We start from the raw sequence: 12,696 nt of genomic DNA, 5'->3' as shown, positions 1-12,696 counted from the left end.
AACCCAAGGAACTGGAAGCTCTGTTCACTTCGCCTGTGCAGTCCTTGGTTTGACGTCAGCCAGGAGATACCCTGTGTGAGTTGTAGGAATTAAAGCAGCCACAACATTCGCTCCAACACCAAGAGATCCAAGCACCACTGTGAGATTAACTATGGCACAACAGAGGCAGAGAGGGAGGTAGGTTCTGATGGCACTTTTTAACAGACATTTTTCTTTTGTTGTTCTTATGAAAAAGCACTCCTCAGAGATGTACCAGCGTCCAGCACGCAGCTGCCCCCTCCAGGCTGGTCTGCCCTGGGCTCTAACACAAACACCCTGGAAAATTCAGCCCCGAAACCGGGGGTGGAATTTCAACCAGGAAACCCACAACACAGAATTAGGACACTCACCACCTCCCCGCTGCAAAAAAAACAAAAACAAAAAAAAAAAAAGGAACCCCCAGATCGCTTATCCCCAAACCCTGGAGCCATTGCCCAGTCTGCTTAGCTGTGCCAGAGAACCCCGAGCTCAGCTTCTGCTGCCGATGCTGGAAGAAGGAACGTGGGTTCTAGTAGAACAAGGTTGGTAACATCTCAGCTACTGTGCTAACAGCAGAGCACCCAGCACCTGGCGCCAGATCACGTGCATGAGTGTCCTAGGCTGGAAAGAGCAGTTACAGCAGAAGCCGGTGATTGTCAGAAGCAGTGCCCAGGCATCTTCTCGGCCCCGACACCGAGAGGAAAAAAGAAAGCTTCCAAGCACAGAAAAGCTGCCAGGGGAGAGGCAAGACCATTTGTTTTATATATATTTGTATGTATATATATATATAGATATATTTATATATATATATATAGATAGACAGACAGACAGACAGACAGACAGAAGTGGGTGCTTCTCATGTAAAAATCCAAAATACAGGTTTTACTATTAACAATCTGAAGTGTAATGTACAAATTTTGACTGCTAAGCAAAAACCACCAAACCAAACCGAAAACAACACAAAGGAAAGAAACACACACAGCGTGAGAGAAAGGAAAAGAGGACGTTGGGCTGCTCTGGGCCGGGGCTGGAGGAGCCGCGGGGCCCTACCACGTGCACACAGAGCAGCAGGGAGCGAACTTGTGGCAGAGGCCACCAGGGACCCAGCCCCTCAGCGCCAGGTTGGGAAACTTGTGTCTCTCTTTAAAAACTCCCAGTCCACCCCACCTGGGGGTGGGGGGGTGGGGAAATGCTCCCACCACAAAACCCCACCCGACTTGCACGTGCCGAGCAAGCCACGTGTCCCCAGGAGCGTGGGAGCACCGGGCGGCCCTGCCGCCATGCCCCATCTCTGCAGCAGGGCCCAAATGCCTGCTGACCTTTGCCAATTGATGGGCCCTTGGGCAGGGCATGGCATGGCTGCCCGCTTGCCTCGGGCCCCGAACGACACACAATCGCACTCAGTGACTAGCTATTCTGCGACCACCCAGCTCTCCTGCCTGCATATCCAAGCCCCAGTGCCCATGTGGCCTCCCTGGCCAGTCGCTGCCAGGCCCAGGCCAGGATCTGCACTGACAGCCCCACCTGGAGCAGCACTGGGCGGCTAGCATCTACAGCAGGTTTCAAACACCTCAGGAAACGCGCACACACAAAACCCTCACAGTGCCGGGGGAAGCAAACATGAACTGCAGGGCGGTTAGAGCCAGGAGGCTGGTGGCTGGAGTTCCCTTTCAGCACGGCTTGTGTTCAGCCTTCAGATACTGCTGGGTCCTTGGGTCTAGGCGGCTCAGGCCCCGACAGGAGAGAGATGGTGGGGTCCTCTGTATACTCATCACCCTCGGTGAGATAGGGCCCCTCGCCCAACTCAAGGAAGATGGGCAGGTCCCCGCTCCCCATGTCGACTGCGCACGAGTCCACCAGAAAGAGGGGCTGAGCTGCGTAGTGCACCAGCTGCTTTCCTGCAAGGAGACAGCGTGTGTCAGGTGGGGGGCTGGCAGGGCCAAATGCTGTGGGGAGGCTGAGCCCTGGGAGCAGAGCGTGAACGGGCTTTACCAATAGGCAGCTCAGGACCTCCCCCACCACAGTTGGGAGCAGGGCACAGGGATGTTCAGCATGTCTCCAGCAGAGCTGCAGTCAGCATGGAGGAGGGTCTGGTTCCCAGCTCAGACCGAGAGCAGACTGATGCTGGCCTGGGGACGGCATGCCAAGCCAAGCACCGCCCAGGCACAGGAGCTGTCTTCAGCAGCGGGAGCGGCACATAGAGGGGCCTGGCCACTGGGGGGGCAACGTGCCAGTAGGTGCTTCCCCCACTCGCCGTCAGAGGCCAGGCGAGCAGCGGCACCGCTTCCGGGGGAAGGAAAGGGTGCACGTGGCAAGCTCAGAGGGGAGAAGCCCGGCAGGCAGAGGAGAGTTGCCAGCCACACAGTGAGCGGGGAAAGGATTTAAAATGGGCAGAGATGGGCACTGGCTGGTGAAAACCCTGACGCCCCTTCGGAACTCACACGTCACAGTGCAGGGGCGCAACCCTCCAGGGAGACGTCCCCTGGCCCAGCCTGGGAGAGGGAAGGCAGCCATGTGTTACCCCCAAAGGCTGCATGCCCAACCCCTCCAGGGTGTGGGGCTGCAGGGAGCCAAGAGTGGGAAGAATGATCATTGAGGGGCGCAGGAAGAAGGAAGGTAGAGCCCCCCCAGAGGTGCCTGGGCCCAATCAGAACCCAAAGCAGCAGCAACAATACTAAAAAAAGAGCTACTGCTGCCTGGAGAGCGCCCATCCCTGAGCCCTCTGCTCAGGGGTCGTTAGTGGGACTTGGGACTTCTTACCCAAGTCTGTTGTGCTGGTTTCTGTCTCCGCAGGCTTCTGCTGCTCCTGGGAGGAGAGGAGGTCCTGGATCTGGGGGGAGACCAAACGGGCTGCTAAGTGCACTGCACCCGTCCAACTCCCTTGGGCTCGGAGCTGGGCCCTCTCCCTGGTCTGGCTCAGAAGTGTGCACCCCGCTGTGGTGCGTCAGCGGGAAGCGCCAGCTGGCAGGAGATGGGCACCAGATGTTAAACCCTTCCACACACCCGGGACCGCAGGAATATCAGCAGCCAGCAACTGCAGGCTCTGGTGGAGTTGGCTCAGCCGGCTCCAGTCTCCTGATGGCCCAGGCGGCCGAGGAGAACTGCCTGGCCCAGCTCTGCTTTTCACAGAGGCGGCCTGAGAGGCTGATGGGTGCTGCGTGCAGTGCTCCCCTTGATCTGAGCAGGAAGCCATATTGCATCATGGGAGCGGCAGTCTCCACGGGCAGCCATCAGAGCACCCCTGCAACACACTGCTGTACACAAAGTCTGACTGCTGCCAGTACGAAAGGCAACTTCAGACCTTGTCCAGCTGGCCAGAGGGCCCCACGCCAGCAAGGAGAACCCTACCGATCGAGCCAGGCTAGGCTGGGAAGGAGAAGATGTGGAGGGTCGGAACAGGAGAGGAAGCAGTGGGAAATGGCAGCTTGCCCCCATCAGCCTGAACGTTCCAGGAGGTGACCAGGGGCAGTAAAGCCAACGGGGCTATGCTAAGGCTTGACGTGTTCTCTGGGTGGGAACCACTGCTCCTGCCAGGACCAGATAGGCAGGCTGCTGTGCTTAGATGAGGGGTTCTTCAACCTTTTCATAGCATGGAGAGCTTACTGCAGGGACCGCCTCATGGGATCACGCGCCTGTCGCAACTGCTTAGGTGGGAAGGACACTTTGGGAAGAGGTTTACACGTAGGTTTAGCTTCTTTTGACTCTATGCGGCAGCTGACAGTCAGATGCAGCTGGCCCTGAGTGCACACCCAGGTCTCTGCACACAAACCTGCCACACTTTGAGAACCTTTGCAGCTAAGTCTTTGCCTGGCACAGAGAGCAGAACAAAGGGTAGCCGAGGACAAGAGCAACGCAAACACTCAGTAGAGAACCAAACTATGACATACACAGGGCACAAAAATCCGAAATACTTGGTGAGCTGAAGAGTTAAGCTGTGAATTGCAGAGGAGCCAAGTTAACAGCCCATCAAAAAACTGCTTGCAAATACTCAGCAGTTTCCTCAGAAACCCAGAGCTGGACAGTCTGGAACTGAGTTCAGGGATCCAACCAACCAGCCATAGAATTCTTCCTTGTGCCTCCTCATCCTGCCTGACCCGTCCTGCTCCCCAGAATCCTAGTCACACGCTGCCCTGACTTCTGACCCCATCCGACCCATGCCCCCACCACCTCCTCTGCACAGCAGCGGAGCCAGGAGCCATCAGAAGGTCAGTTCAAATAATTTACTGAGTGTCACAAACATAAGTCAGGTCTTAGTAATCTCCCAGCTCCCCCTAGTTATACCTCCAGAGGCTCAGCCAGACACCTCGTGTTTGGGGTCAAGCCATTTTGGGGGCAGGAGGCTAGGAAACCGTTCAGAAAGGGAACGCTGGATATCTGCAAAACCCCTTTCTTGAAGGTTACCAAATGTCCCAGACAAATTCAGCCTGGACTGGTGGAGCTCCGGGAACATGGTCACGGGGGGCGGGGGCGGTGGTGTTAAAAATGGATCTTGCAGGTCGAAGTTAGGGTCAGTCTGAACTATGGAGTGGCTATCAGGCAGTGGGCCTGGGAGCTTCTGAGGCCCAGCCTATTCGGCACCGAGAGACAATTACCTTACAGTGAGGAGGAGACACACGCCTTCGAACTGCACGAGCCGTTCTCCAGCACAGACACCCTGCCGGTGCTGAGCAAGTCCACAGGATCAGGAATGCTACAGTGTGCCAGGGAGGCCACTGGAGCTCGTCTTTAAAGGAAACCTCTTCAGAGCGTTTACAAGCAGAAGGAGAATTTATGGAAACGACATGTAGGTCTACGGGCTTTGGTGCAACTCAGTGCCCCGGGGGTGGGACCAGGACTGCCTGAGACACGTGTGTTACCCCCACGTCTGAGCTGAGGTCTCAGCACCTACTTAGTGCAGCATGACTGATGAAGCGATCTGGCCCCTGAAGAGATTACTCAGAGGAAGCCAGGGTGAGAACTGAGTGCTTTCCGCCTAGTGGTTCCGCCAGCCCTCCCAGGGCTGAGAGAGACGCTCCCTTTCTGCAGGTGGGGGGCTGCTGCTGAAAGGCCCTTTGCTCTGCGGCTGCCTCTCACAGAGGGATGTTTACCAGCTACTCACACTCGCAAGGCTGCTGTCCAGGTCAGGAAGGTTCATGTCTGTAACCGTCATGGAAGGGCTAAACAGCTGGCAAAGGAGAGCGGGATTAGTGCAGGGAAGGAAAATCCCCAGAGGCGCAATGCAAAGTCAGGGGCTGCTGCTCTGTCCACCCATCTGCCACTGCAAGCCACACTCATTCAGAGCTGCCGGCCACAGCAGGGGCCAGCTCCCCAAGGGCGCGCAGGGAGGACGGGCTGAGATACTCACATCCAGCAGAGCGCTAGTATCGACGCTGAAGCCGTGCGTGGTCAGCATGGTCTGCAGGTTATCCAGGCTGGAATCAATGGTATCCAGGTGGTCACTGAGCTCATTCCTGCACCACAGAAAGACCACAGGCCATGTCATGATTATGGGACTCCGCCCCAGGAATGAAAGCCCCATTAATACCGAGCAGGAAAGCAGAGTCTGGACTCATGCCTAATTATACATGCGCCAGCCTCCCATTCTGTCCTTGCCGTGAGCTCAGGCTTGCTGCCACAGCACTGCAACAAAGCTCTCCCTCTCAGCCAGTACGCCTGAAACGGGAGGTGTCTGCTCCTGGGAGAGGCTTAAAGGTCAGCAACTCAGACAGGAAGAAGCAGTGAGTGTCCCCTGACAACACATATGGTTATCATTCCCAGAATGCACCAGGACTTGCAGAATCATAGAATACTAAAACTGGCAAAGACCTGCTGAGGTCATCAAGTCCAGTCTCCTGCCCCCACAGCAGGACCAGGCACCATCTAGACCATCCCTGACAACTGTTTGTCTGACCTGCTCTTGAATATCTCCAGCGATGGAGATTCCACAACCTCCCCAGGCAACTTATTCCAGAGCTCAACCACCCTTCCAGCCTGACTGCGAACTACTGGTAACTCCTCTGAGAACAGGTATCCAGCCTGTTATGCACCCTACTCCGCAGGAGTTTCGACTTCGTATTGCCCTAGTTTATTGATAAGCAGGTCAGGCAAGACTATCAAATGCTTTCCTAAAAATCTAGGTACACCAAGTCTACTGCTTCCACCTTATCTACAAGGCTCCTTAACCTACCAAAGAAAGCGACCAGATTTGGTTTGGCACGATTTGCTCTTCACAAACCCACGCTGTTGATTATCACCTTGTTATGGTCCAGATGTTGGCATATGGAGTCCTTAATTATTTGCTCCATTATCTTTCCTAGCACAGAAGTTAAGCTGACTGGTCTGTAGCTTCCTGGGTTGTCCTTATTTCCCATTTTATAGCTGGGGGCTGTATTTGCCCTTTTCCAGTCTTCTGGGCTCTCTCCCATCTTCCATGACTTTTCAGAGATGATGGCTAAAGGCTCAGATAGCTCCTCTATCAGCACCTGGAGTATTCTAGGATACATTGCATCATCCCTTGGTGAGCTGAAGATATCTAACTTGTCTAAGCAATTTTTAACTTGTTCTTTTCCTATTTTAACTTCTGAACCTACCCGCCTACCGCATTCACTGTTGTAGGAACCCAATCTCTCCCAACTCTCTTGGTGAAAACTGAAACAAGGAAGTCATTAAGTACCTCTGCCATTTCCACATTTTCTGTTATTGTTTCTCTCTCTTCACTCAAGAACCGACCTATCCTGTCCTTTATCTTACTCTTGCTCCTAATATTGGGAGAATGTTTTCTTGTGCCCCTTAATGTCTCTAGCTAGGCTGACCTCATTTTGTTCCTCTGCCTTTTAGATACCATTTAGGACAAGGACTAACTACCCTCTTCGCTGCTAGGACTTGCTCTTCAGTCCAGGTACCTCCATCTTCGCTAGCTTGCAAGAGTCCTACCAGCCAATATGGGGAAGGACAAGGTAAAAAAACCTTGCTGCTATTAATCTGGGGGTAATGGGTCCCAAGAGCTGTCGGCTGGGCTGATAAAACTCCTGTTGGCACAACGGACACGGGAAAAGTCTCATTTCTTCACAACGAAAGCTGCCAATTTCCCCACGATGCTGAGGGTAGCTGGAGTTGTTCCCATTCACCTGGGAAAGCAAATATTCCCCCGACGTCCCAGCCTGTCCATGTGTCTGTATGGCTAACGGGCAGGTGAGGCTGCGTACACATGGGGCCCCACCGACATCCCAGCCTGTGCAAGTCTCGGTACGACTAACGGGCATGTGAGGCTGTGCGTGCACCAGGTCCCACCGATGTCCCAGCCTGCAAGCGTCTCTGTATGGCTACCACAGGTGAGGCTGCATACACATGGGGTCCCACTGGGAGGACTGGATTTTACTGGGCACAGACCTGGGCCTGGTTGATTGGCTGATGTTTAGCTGAATGAAGAAAGGTAATAGTCAAAGCTGAGTTGGGGAGCTGGCTTCAGTTCCTGGACATTTCCTCAGGTGGCTTCTTATTCTTGTTCCTTGATGTTCACGCCATTTTATGTCCACAATGTTCAGGAGCAGCAGGCGCAAAGGGGTGGAATGCTTCCCAGAGGCCTGGGTGCAGACTGGGATCACCATCTCTCCGCAACACTCTCAAACGCTACATCCTGCAAACTGCCTGCTTCTCTCAGGGTCTGTGCCCTGGGACCACTGGGCCAGGCGGAAGCCCATGGATGTTGGTAGAGTTTGGCAGCAATAGATGGGGCCCATCATATCTTCATCCATGGGACAGGGAAACCCAGAGCGTGAGCCCCCTTCCCATGTGGGTAGAACTCCATGTGTGCAGGAGGCTTGGGGCTGTTACTGCCCCTTGCCCCAAGGAGCTGTATTTGGGGTTGATTCCTAGCCACGTTACTTGGCAGCCGCGAAAAGCCAGGCCTTGGAAAGGCTCTGATTTAGGGCCCCAGAAGCACAGAAGAACACGCGGGCCCGGGTTTGACAGATATCACCACCCCCTGTCATCCACAAGGAATTTCACTGTCTCCTAGAGATGGTGACAAACGGGGACAGAACACATGCAGTGGCTCAAATAAACTCTCAAGTGGCTTCTGCCCTGGTGATCTGACCACACAGACCTAGTGCTCGCCTGGAGCCCAACCGGGGTGACGTGCTCCTGTGGAATGAAGAGGAGGACGGCAGAGGAACATGAGTGGGTCGGGGCAGCGCAACAGGAGAGCAGAAGGAGCAATCAGCAGCTCTGCACCACCTGTGCTGGCAGATGAGACATGCCACTGAAAAGCAGACACGCAGTACAACAGCTACTTCTCCCTCTCTGGAACCTGCGCTGAGAGGGGGTTTGCGTCTCCAGCCCGGGCCCAGGAGCATCCTGCACAACAGACTCTCTTTGTGGCCACTCCTAAGATCTTTAGGGTTATGTTCCTTCAAGGGAAACAATGCTTCCCAGCTCTTGCAGTTAGAGCATCACCTGTCTGCAAAGAACAGGGCCACCAACCTCAGAACCAAGACGGTTGTCACTACTGGGAATGGGGACTATGCAGTCAAACCTCATAGCTAAGAAATGCTAGCTGCAGAAATGATGATGTTGTCAGAATAACCTCACACACACACTGACCCCAGGGACACCGCCAGGGGGCGCAGGGAAAGCAGGCCACAGACAAGGACCAAGACACGCTGCTTTCAATTCTCCTGCGTACGCAATCAGAAGTGGGTAGAGATTTTGCCATTCTTCCCAGGCCCAGCTTTGGCACAGCAGCCACAGACAAGTCTCTTACTCATGCGTGTTCCCCCCAAATCGTACTCCACAGAGACGTCCACCCCAGTCCTGAGGGTTCAGCAAATAGCTCCAGGAACGCGCAGCGCGATTTGGGGATGCCAGGAAGTGAAGGTGGGATGAAGCCAACCTCCACCACTGGAACACAGCTGGTCTCTTTACAACCATGAGGCTTGGGGACATGGGCCTGCCCACGGTCACACACCACTCAGCAGCACAGGCAGGATTAGAAGATTCAGAAGTTTCAAACCCCTTCAAAGCAGCTCCTTAAAGTCTCCCCGCAGCCTTGGAGGAGAGTAAGGAATTCCAGCCTGGTGGTTTCTAACCTGGACGACACAGCCTGGCTCCTAACAGCGCTGGCAGGGAAAACCCTCTTCCTGGGCTCAGCTCTGAGGGTGCTGAACTACACTCTCCTTTCTCCAGCTGGCTCTGCTGCCACGTGCTCTGGGGCTGGGAGAGAGAATGAATAATCAACTCCTGCTCTCGTTTCTTCAGTACGCTCTCGTCGGGAGCAAGAGGCGCCTGTGCTGAGGCGGGCCTCTGAGGAAGAGCAGGCGGAGGGCAGCGCAGTGGTCCCAAGAAGGATGGACTGTAAGTCAAGACAGGTTTGCCTTGGAATCGCTGTCTCACCAACTTGAGAGGGATGGACGGACGGAATGCAATGGAGGCGAGGGAGAGACGCATGCCAAGCGGGAGGTCGAAAGACTCCTTTCACTGGGCTGAAATGGGACTAATTCCTGTTAAAGTCGCACCCGCTAGCAAAGAGGGATCCTGATCCCCACGCCTGGCCGAAAGAGCAGTGTGCTCCCTTCCTGGACACAACAGCCAGAAGCACCCAGGAGACAGAGGCTGTCATCGCTGCGAGGGCCTGCAAGCGCAGAACTGCTGGAATGCTGACGCAAGGCAGAACGCGCTGCAGGCTCAGGCTGGAGTCCAAGTCACCCCGCTAGCCTGTAAGAACTATGAAACAACAGCTACATGTTTGGAGAACGAACCAGACTTACACAGAGTAGGGCTGTCAGCCCTCAGGTACATGAATCGCTGCCCAGAGAAGGCAGTTACCAGCTAATGTGAAGAAGTGGGAAGATTTCAGGGAGGGATAGTTACACACTTAAATGAACCATCAGCAGTTTCTCGAACGAAAGCTCTGGATATGCTTCACTGGTCACATTCTCCATTCACACACAATGGTGCAGCCGCACCAGAACCGTGGCAAAGTGTCTCTGGCTCCTTCTGTTCCAACAGCCAACTACCTCGGAAGAATAACAAACCTTTGCTACGCCGCCTCCCTGTGCCAATCTGGCAGATAAAACACATGCTCTTGTGAGAGCCCCTTGCTGTCTGATTTTCCGTCTACCCAAGTGAGGTGGGTTAATGCACCCAGTGTGGTCCCTCTTTGTGTGGGCTGTTTTATAGTCTGAGAAGCAGTGATGTAAAAATAGCACCTCCTTACTCTACGGATCTGCTCTCGGTGGGCAGCGTGCTTACCAGCAGGCAGCTGCGCTCTCTCGCGATTCTGCTGGCTGCACATACGAGAGGAGAGGGAGCGGATTACGTTCTGTCTCAAGCACTGTCTGTGAAGTTCTGATTAGAGAGAATCTTCTTTCTTGCTACTGATGGAGGGGGAAGACAGACCGCTGCTGGACTCTCAGTCCCCCCTGTGAGTTTGGAGGGCTGGCGGTCACAGATAACATCTTTCGACTGGAAAGCTAAACAAGTTCACCCACGGGCATCGCTGGAAGTCATCTAAGCACAACAGCCTGTAGGACAACGTCAGAATCACCTTTTTAAAAAGAACACAGCTGTGCTTCGCAAGGGTCTTCTCAGCTAGCAGAGGTCTATTTCGCTTGTCTCTGCCACAAGACAATGTTTACTTCAAGCTGTGTAGTCTACATGGCAACAGGAACGCATTTGCTGAGCACAGCAAGGATCTCTAGTGGAGCTGTAAAGCTTCAATGACCAGTGCCTAGATTCTCCATGAAACACAGCGCACGCTACTGCATGAGCGCCGAGCAGCTCTTCCATTCGGAAGATGAATCTTACCTTCACCTCAAGGCATTTCCCGCCTTCCAAACACGAACTGTACAAATTACAAGCTGTCGTCTACATATATTTCATTGTAAATGGCTTAAAAGACAGACTGCTCAGGCACCCCAAATTTCAGTGCAGGCTGGCATTTCCAATGCTTTGAACTGAAGAACCAAGAGAAAAATCTCTGGATTACGTCTGTTGATTGCAACCATTTCCCTCTCGGATGTTCAGCCTGCTGGCAGTGACGGGACAGGACAGGACAGGACAGATGGTGGCAAACGGTCCAAAGCCACAGCAAGGAGGCTGTATTGCTTTCATCTGCTCTGTGCCCCCCCGCCAACACTCCTTGGCATGAGGTGACAGCTGCAGTGAGGAGTTACACTGCTCTCTCACTATTCTATGAGCTGGAGAGTGCACTGGAAGATTCTTCATGCCCTGGGCTCACACTGGGTTCCAGTGAGATGGCTGTGTGTGACTGGGCGGCAGGAAGAGACAACAGCACTGGTTTGGCAGCTGCACAAAGCATTTGCTCCTGACCAGGAGAGGTCCCCGCCCTGCTCCTTCCCTGCCACGGCCCCAACCTTGCCCCCGTGTTGCCTCACTCCAAGTAACTCAGCTCTGACCTCAGAGCCCTGTTCCCAACTTCTGATTCTGGCACCTGGGCTCCACATTCATCTCTGACCTTGAACTCCATTCCTGGCTACCAACGGTGGCTCCAAGCCCAGGGAATGACCACCCACCTCCCAACTCCGATGGCAGCTCCTAAAGGGCTGCCTCCGCCATCCACAAAGGAGGCGGAGCACTGACAACATCAGCAAAGGCTTCCCTACGCCACCCTGCCAAGACCACCCAGAGGGATGAGAAGGGAGCTCAGTTTCCATGTCCCACTCAAAGCTGAGCTGGCCAAGAAGGCTGTCATTTAGTGCCAGTGCTGGGAGAGCGATTTGGGATATGGACTCCGAAGAACAGCTCAAAAGCTAGAAGGTGCAGGGAAAGCTGACCTCAAAGCAAAGACAGCCCTCTGTTTAGCACAGTGCTCCCCTGCTTTCTTGCCCAGAATCGCAATGCCTAGGGACATCAGGCTGCGGAAATGCTAACCCTTGCTGCGATCTGCAGTGAAGCGAGGAAGAAGAAGAACTGGGGAAAAGACGAGTGACTTCTGACATCTGCGGAGTGCGAGTCGAACTGAAAAACACAAAAAGAAGAGGAGTGCTAGACTCAGAAGATTCCAAAGCAGATGCTTTCAGGCAGGAAACGTGTTACGTTCAAAGGCAGGAGCAGTTAATGAGCCATGCGCAGCGGAAGTGGCACGCGCTGCACCAGATTACCACAGCTCCTTACCGGGCAGCCCAGCAACTGCAAAGCTGAGACAAAATCATGATGAACGACAAACCCCTGCAGTGCACACCTTGTCTCCCGCCCTTCCACGCCAGCCGGAGGCCAGCACAAGTCCCTCACAGCAACGCTCAGCAGGGTCTCAGACCGCCACACCTGAGGGGGTCTGCAGTGTACCTTGGAGGCACCTAAGGGCTGCAGTGGGGGGGAGGCGGCTCACACGTGGATCAGTCGCTGCAGCCTCTGAGAGCACAGTACCCAGCATGTCACTCTGCTTAGCCCCCGCCCCCCACCTCAGGATATAGCTCCACATTAACAGTCCACCCAGCAGCATCCTTCCCTGTTCAACAGGCTCGAGCTCCAGAGAAGTTGCTGGTGTGACCCTTGGCTGGGTGAAATTTGGGCACATACAGAATGTCCCTCTGGGCCTTCCCCTGACAGCACAAATACAGCATAGCCACGGGCAGCTGAAATGTGCTGGTCATGACCCCAACCCTGACACAGAGACGGGGCATCCCCGCACTCCTGCGGGGCAGATTTCCACCCGTCCGTTCTCTCTTGTGGCGCCTGGAA

General features: G+C 54.4%; 1 protein-coding gene across 4 annotated transcripts in view; it reads right to left on the bottom strand.

The window, feature by feature from the left end:
• Positions 1-885: 885 nt before the first annotated feature.
• Positions 886-12,696, bottom strand: part of HSF1 (heat shock transcription factor 1) — a 118,012-nt gene continuing 106,201 nt past the window's right edge. For 3 of the 4 annotated variants that reach the window (XM_074986443.1, XM_074986446.1, XM_074986447.1), the window contains 5 exons: positions 11,887-11,973; positions 5,363-5,468; positions 5,117-5,182; positions 2,779-2,848; positions 886-1,916 (listed from right to left, as the gene is read on the bottom strand). In XM_074986443.1, the coding sequence (XP_074842544.1) occupies positions 1,705-1,916; positions 2,779-2,848; positions 5,117-5,182; positions 5,363-5,468; positions 11,887-11,973 (541 nt within the window). In that variant the 3' untranslated portion in view covers positions 886-1,704. The remainder of the gene's footprint in view (positions 1,917-2,778; positions 2,849-5,116; positions 5,183-5,362; positions 5,469-11,886; positions 11,974-12,696) is intronic. The other variant, XM_074986444.1, reaches the window with a different exon arrangement.

The sequence above is a fragment of the Carettochelys insculpta genome, chromosome 2, assembly GCF_033958435.1.
Source record: "Carettochelys insculpta isolate YL-2023 chromosome 2, ASM3395843v1, whole genome shotgun sequence".
NCBI lineage: Eukaryota > Metazoa > Chordata > Testudines > Carettochelyidae > Carettochelys > Carettochelys insculpta.
Note: the sequence above shows the minus strand (reverse complement) of the source record. Positions and strands in the feature narration are given on the sequence as shown.